Here is a 7,513-nt window from a genome sequence, read left to right as displayed (position 1 = left end):
TGCACCATAGTTATAGTAGTATTTACTTCTCTTCTCAAATGTGAGAAGTAAATGACTTTTTAGGGATTAGTACATAAGGGTAATTTTGGAAAATACAAATTAAATTTTTTCTTGATTATATAAGTGGATACTTATTTTGGACCAAAATAAAAAAGCAAATTAATCACTTATTGTGCACCGGAGGGAGTAGAGTGTAATTTTTTTTCATTAATTTGAATCTCGAGAATTGAAATACTAGAATTGTGAGTAGTAATATTTAAGTGGCATTTAATATAAAACATAGTAAATTGAAATTCAAATTCCAATATATATGTACATATTAATGTATGCACTTATTTGTGCTCCACATATGGATATACATGTTTATATTTCATATGTTCTAATAATATTATTTCTACCTAAAAAAGTATTTCCTTCGTCTCAAATTATCTGTCGTAATTTTTAAATTAGTTATCTTAAATTATTTATTATTTTACAAGTTCAAGACAAAATGAACTATATATTTCTCATTTTACCTTTAATAGTAATTATTTTTTAAGATGAAGATAGCACATAAATAGAGTAAATATTCAATGAACAGAGATATATCTTAAGACATAAATAAGAGTAAAATAGTCTAAAATCCCTCTTAATTAATATTTTTTAACAAACGTGTAAAATAAAAACACGATAAATAATTTGTGACGGAAGGAGTTAGAATCAAAATGGGATGCAATAATTTTGATGGACAAATCGAAGACTTTCGACAAATTTCCATTTTCAGTTGGACAAAATAGATTCCTATGGCTAGTGACAAGAAGTTTTATTAAGCGTCTCACACAACTCATATTAGTTGTGTGAGGCTCTTTTTTGTCTCATAAATTTGTGGACCCCAATCTTATACTTTTGGGTCCACAAAAAAAAGATGCCCCATACAACTAGTGTCAGTTGTATGAGACACAGAATAAAATTTTCCGCTAGTGACAGTTGTAAACCTCAACTACTACGTCTAAGTTCTAATGGGAACTTACTTTGTTATTGCAGTCTTCCTCCCTTTATTATTTTCCCACCTAGTTTCTAGTTGTAATTACAGTGGACTAGTAAATAGAAAAGACAAATTTAAATTACTAATGATGAGTCCCAATTTAAAATACCACGAGTTTAATAATGCAACATATACAGTAGATATATTAAGTAGGCGTTTGGACATGAATTCTAATTTTTTTTTCAAATTTATTAGAATTTTACTAAAATTTGAATTGAAGATGAAGTTGTGTTTGGTTATAATTTTTGCAATATATTTAGATGTCTTTTTTTTTTTTAAAATCATGAAACATGATTTATACCCCATAACTTGTAAAAATATCAAAGCCACCCCAATTTGATTATCCTACTTGAAATAAACAATCAAAATGCTATTGTTTAACTTGTTATCATATTCTGCTTTACATACACAGAAGATGCAAAATCAACTGGGACTGATGTTCCACCATCAGTCGCCAAAGATGCATCTACCAAAGATGAAAAACTGATGGAGTCATTTTATAAATTTTAAAAATATAGGGTAAATTGGTAAAACTAAAAACTAGCAAATTCTCATTTTCAATTGAAAAGGTGGTTAGAAACAATTTTTCAAATTTGAAAATGAATTTTCAAGTGAAAAAGAAAAATTGGTAAGAATGAGATAACCAAACATTATTTAAAAAAAAAAATTGAAAAAAGGAAAAATTGTGTATCTCCAAACGGGCACTAAGCAAAAGTTATTCAAGCAACTTGTACCTGGAAATTTATAAAGTTAAAGAGCATTAAATGGAATTTACTTTATTAATTCTATCAATTCCTAATTTTCCTTTTCATTTTTAAATCCAAAAAAAAATCTTAAATCCTAAAATCACTCATAAATTCCCAAGATGCCTAACGTAATAATATCTGAAACCCAAGAAGGTTCGATGTACCTTTGTACCTAAAAATTTGTTATTATAGTTTAGCCTTATCCTAAAAACATGGAAAATATATCTGGTTAGATTTCATTGGAAACTGTTAATCTTAAAAAGATAAGATTTTATTATGTTTATACCTTTTAAGTAATCTTGAAATTAGCAATGGATATTCTTAATCCAATCCATAAACATGAAAAATAAAAAAGAGGAACAATAGTGTGGGACAAACACTCTTGAAATCCTAGTAGAAATAGAGACGTTGTTATTCCTTAGGTGTTTTTACATTGCCGGCCTCTCTCTCTCTCTCTAAAAGACAGAGTGGTTCCACATAACTCAAAAACAATTCTTCTTTCTTTCATATCTCTCTCTTTTCATGTTCTGATTCCAAACTAACTCTCAAAATTCTTTAAAATCTCCCATTTTTAGGCCCAAAACTTTCGAAGATATAATCTTTTTTGTATTTTTTGGGGACCCTTTTGAGTATTTGTTTGTTTTGTGTTGGAATTGTGTGAATTCAAAGGGGAAAAAAAAGAGATGGTTGTGAAGATGATGAAGTGGAGGCCATGGCCACCATTATCGTCAAAGAAATTTGAGGCCAAGATCACAGTTAACTGTCTTAAAGGTCTAAACTTTTCACCTGATTTTCAAAGATTGGCTGTTGAAATAAAATGGAAAGGTTCAAAGGGTAATAATTCTTTGAGTTTGAGTTCTCTAAAGAGGAAAAGTGTAAAGAAGAATTTTACAAAGGAAGAGTCTTTGAAAGATGATGATGGTGTTGTTCATTGGAATGAGGAGTTTCAGAGCCTATGCAATTTTTCTCTATCCAAAGAGACTGAATTTCATCCTTGGGAGGTTTCTTTTAGTGTGTTTAATGTGAGTTACTGCTTGCTTTTACCTCTATTTTTTTTTTGATTATTAATGATTTTGTTGGTTGTTTTTCTTTTATTCTTTGCCTTTGTTCTATGATGGGCTGTTTGGTTTTTTTATTAGAGCAAAAAGAAAAAGATTAAAAAATTAATCTCGGAATGTTTTATGAGATAAGAACTCAATTTCTTAATCCAATTCATGGGAATTTGAGAACTACTGCTGATACTGAGAATTCTGTTTCATTGGCAAATTATTGAGAATTGATCAAAGGCCTTAACTATCTGATGTGGAAGTTTGACTTTTTTCTTGACTATGAATTTGGGGTCTTTCTTGTCTTAAGTGTGTAAGGTATTAGAAGGAATTAAGCTTTCTTGACCATTGTCCTTTAAATTGTGGTTTCATGAATTTTGATCATATCATGTATTTTGCTGGAACTAGCAGACGTAGAATCTTGATTTGTCTGACTGAGCCGAGTGTCTATCGGAAATAGCCTCTCTACATTCAGAAGGTAGGGTTAAGGTCTGCGTACACATTACCCTCCCTAGACCCTACTTGTGGGATTACACAGGGTTTGTTGTTGTTGTATTTGTCTGAATGAGTAATTTCCTGAATTTCCTTAAATTAGTAAGTATATATTAAGGGTATTGTGTTAGCCTCTTCAATAATATGCTATCAAGAGATCAGTGATGAAATTCAGCAGCAAACTGTTTTTTCTTTTATTTTGATTACAAACATAGCAGTAAACTAAGTCAATAAATTGTGAATTTCCCCTTGATGCTCTTCCTTTAACATTACAGTAACCGACGATGCTTTTCTATCTGAAAAGTTAATTTTCTTTAACCATGAATATCCTGAGATTTAGCTCAAATAATGAAGTTACTATTTTGACATGCCCTGAGAGTCAAAAGGCTAATTAAGCTTTATGGGATTTAATGATTACCTTTTGATGGACCTACCTTAATAGCTTGTGGTGTGTTTCATTAGTGATGTAACAGAGATGGTGAGACCTACTATTTTCCATTCATATCAGTATTAACTTTTCTACATTTGTGGCTGTACATTTTGGAAATATATAATACTGGCATATTCTGTATATTTCTTTACTATTTGGAAAATGTTTAATGAGGTCTTTGGAGAATATGCCTTTCTTTAGTTGCTTTGTTTGGCATCTTTTTCTTTCTAATTAAGAAGGAAGTTGGATTCAACCCAAAAAAGCTGGCAACAAAAGAGAAAGAAGGAAGAATAGTAGGTCTCTTGGGTATATGCTTATTCTTCTTAGGAGGATCACATTGTTTAGCTGCTTGTTCCTTTCCACGCTTTGGGGGTCTATGTTGTTATTCTTAAACGTGTCATTTGCTCCTCATTTCGTTGTATCAACTCCGTAGTTGTGATTCTATCTGTAAGTTGCTTGACAGTACATATTCATGCTTTTTTATAAATCAGGTTACAAATAGAAGAACAAACCATAAAGTCCCCATAGTTGCTGCGGCGTCATTGAACATTGCAGAATTTGCTTCAGCAGCTAGGGAGAAAGAAGAAGAAATTGAAATAGTCATTCCCTTGGAAGCTTATAGTGGCAGCAGTAAGAGCAACCTCTCACTTTGTGTAAGCAAAACAATTTTGCTTGAACTTTATTTGTTTTTTTACATCAATCAATTTTTTTGGATAACATGATTGATATGCATGACAGTTGTCTCTCAATCTTGTTGAATTGAGTAATGCTCATGAAGCCTCAGAAACATTGCCAAAGTTTGTCATGTCTGCTCCAGTATCTCCTTCCCCTGCAGAGGTTTTGTCGACAGACAGAAATGAGATTTCTGCTTTGAAAGCAGGTCTGCAGAAAGTTAAACTTTTCAAGGGATTATCTACTATGCGGCGAAAGAAGGTGTTGCATGAAGAGGAGGGCAGTGATGGAAGGAACTCGGTTAAAAGTGATGACACTGATCTCACTTACCCAGTTGACACAGATTCATTTGGTGATTCAGAAGAAGCTGAATCGGAGGAAGTAAAAGAGGATACGACACTGCAGAAGTCTTTCAGTTATGGAACACTTGCATATGCAAACCATGCCGGTGGATCATATTACTCAAACACAAGTGGCAGTGAAGATGAGGATTTGGTCTACTATAGCCATCACAAATCTGATGCAGGGCATGCGTACACTGAGGATGCAACTGGAGCAAGACCTAATCAATTATCACAGCAGAGTTCAAAACACAGAATTCTCCCTTGGAAGAAGAGAAAGTTAAGCTTCAGATCTCCGAAAACCAAGGGGGAGCCGTTGTTGAAGAAATATTATGGAGAGGAAGGTGGGGATGATATAGATTTTGATCGCCGACAACTTAGTTCCTCTGATGAGTCTTCTTCAGGGGTATGTGTCCATCTTCTCTTGCTATCATTTTTATCATTAGATCTTTCCAGTATCCGAATGAATTTGTTTAGTGGAATACTATTCTTAACTATTTAGTGTACATCATAGTTCTTGTCCCAAAACCATTTTCCTTCTTTTGACGAAGTTTTTATCTCTTTTAACAATACCTCCCCAATTCTTGCAGTGGAGTAAATCTGAAGAAGGTTCAACTGCAAATAGATTTGCAGTCTCCGAGTTTGGAGATGACAGTTTTGCTGTTGGTAGTTGGGAGCAAAAAGAGATAGTAAGCCGTGATGGGCAGATGAAGCTGCAGACTGGCGTCTTCTTTGCTTCAATTGATCAACGAAATGAACGAGCTGCGGGTGAAAGTGCTTGCACAGCCTTGGTTGCGGTCATTGCCGATTGGTTTCATTCCAATCCGGAAGAAATGCCGATCAAGTCCCAACTTGACAGTCTTATCCGTGAAGGTTCACTAGAGTGGAGGAATCTCTGTGAAAACGAGACGTACAGGGAGCGTTTCCCGGATAAGCATTTTGATCTCGAAACAGTGGTCCAGGCTAAAGTACGCCCGCTCTCAGTAGTCCCAGAAAAGTCGTTCATCGGTTTCTTTCTTCCGGAAGGAATTGAAGACGAGGGATTCGGTTTTCTCAAAGGTGCCATGTCCTTTGACAACATCTGGGATGAGATTTCTAAATCTGTTCAAGACAATGCTAGTCATGGCGAGTCCTTCGTTTACATTGTGAGTTGGAATGACCACTTCTTCATCCTCAAGGTCGAACAAGATGCATACTATATCATCGACACTTTGGGCGAGAGGCTTTATGAGGGCTGCAACCAGGCTTTCATCCTCAAATTTGACAGAGATACTAGAATTTTGCAGATACCTAGCGCGAGTCAACAATCAGATGATAAACCGGCCAGCAGTAAAAAGGAGCAACCTGATATGAAGGAGGCTACTACTAATGAAGGAAAAATCATAGTCACCACAAATAACCCCAATGAGAAGACCGGAGAATCAGCCATCATCTGTAGCGACAAAGCACCTGAAAACGAGGAGTCCACCATTGTTTGTAAAGGTAAAGAGGCGTGTAAAGAGTACATTAAGAGTTTTTTGGCGGCAATCCCCATTAGGGAATTAGAAGTTGATGTGAAAAAGGGGTTGATGGCATCTACACCCCTTCATCAGAGGCTGCAAATTGAGTTCCATTATACAAAGAGCTTTAACACCGAGTTGGAATCACGTCCAGAAGAACTGACTGCTAACAGCTTGGCGTTACCATCGTCAGAGGCAGAGTAAGCGCTGATTAGTAAATTTGAGTATATATACTTAACATCGCTAATCCTTCTTTTTGTGTTTCTACATCTAATTTAGGAATGAAGGGCATGTCTAATATCCTTTGTTTCATACATGATTGCAAGTGGCTCAGTGGCTCTTCTTATTAATGCTTTCGGGTGACAATGTAAATGACTATGGAAATGTCACCATGAGTATAATACTCTTTCTCTCAAAGAGGGGAGGGCATAAATAAATATATGGTCTCTTTACTGCTCTTAACTTTTCATTTGTCTATTAATTCCTTGATGCTGCTCTGGACTAGTATGGATTGTCTAGCATACAGAACTGGCAGCAATCATTTAAAATGAAATCATTCTAGGGTGCATAGAAGTTAGAACATTTTGTTGTGGCGTATAATCTAGGCTGGAGGTGGACTATGAAATACCACAAGTCCAAATGCAACAATGTGACCCTATCCTATCTCAGTTCGAGTTTATTTCTCTTAAAAAGTAAAGACACCTTACGTTCTTGAAATGATAACCATCTCTTTGCTAACCTAGCCACCTCCGTTCCTCGTATGGGAATATTCACCTGTTGCCCGTCCAACTATGAAGATATAATAAGGGGAGGAAATGTATGATTAGGTTCCATGTGTACTTGGTGGAATCTGACATATCGTCTATCGGAAACATTCGCTCTACCTTTACAAGGTAGGAGTAAAGGCTAATGATGTAATGGTTGAGATTCCTTTTCCCAGAGTATCTTTTGGTCAAAAACGCTTTATCACTTTAGGTGAAGGTATTCAGATTAGTTGGGCCAAGTCATACATTTGGATACTGATAATGAAGGGCAATTTTCACAACTACACAAGTTGAAGAAAACATTATAAATTTTTAGCAGCAAAACCAAAATAACAGGCGATGGCAAATTCTATAGTAGAAAACTTATAATCTCGATCCCATTAAAATAGTAATGCTAATTAATAATCCACTACGTTCCATCCATTTTTTTGCTTATAAATGACAATAACTTCCATGGTATTTTAAGCATTTCCAGTTTCTACGTGTACGACGCACTGTT

General features: G+C 34.8%; 1 protein-coding gene across 1 annotated transcript; it reads left to right on the top strand.

Moving 5' to 3' along the window:
• The first annotated feature begins 2,140 nt into the window (after positions 1-2,140).
• On the top strand, positions 2,141-6,727 carry LOC109240021. The gene is made up of 5 exons (XM_019406640.1): positions 2,141-2,792; positions 4,230-4,391; positions 4,477-5,157; positions 5,342-6,450; positions 6,530-6,727. Exons 1-5 carry the CDS (start codon positions 2,454-2,456, stop codon positions 6,546-6,548), a joined length of 2,310 nt encoding a protein of 769 aa, XP_019262185.1. The 5' UTR covers positions 2,141-2,453; the 3' UTR covers positions 6,549-6,727.
• Positions 6,728-7,513: the final 786 nt, after the last annotated feature.

The sequence above is a fragment of the Nicotiana attenuata genome, unplaced genomic scaffold (assembly GCF_001879085.1).
Source record: "Nicotiana attenuata strain UT unplaced genomic scaffold, NIATTr2, whole genome shotgun sequence".
Lineage (NCBI taxonomy): Eukaryota > Viridiplantae > Streptophyta > Magnoliopsida > Solanales > Solanaceae > Nicotiana > Nicotiana attenuata.
This window is presented reverse-complemented; position numbering and strand designations above follow the sequence as displayed.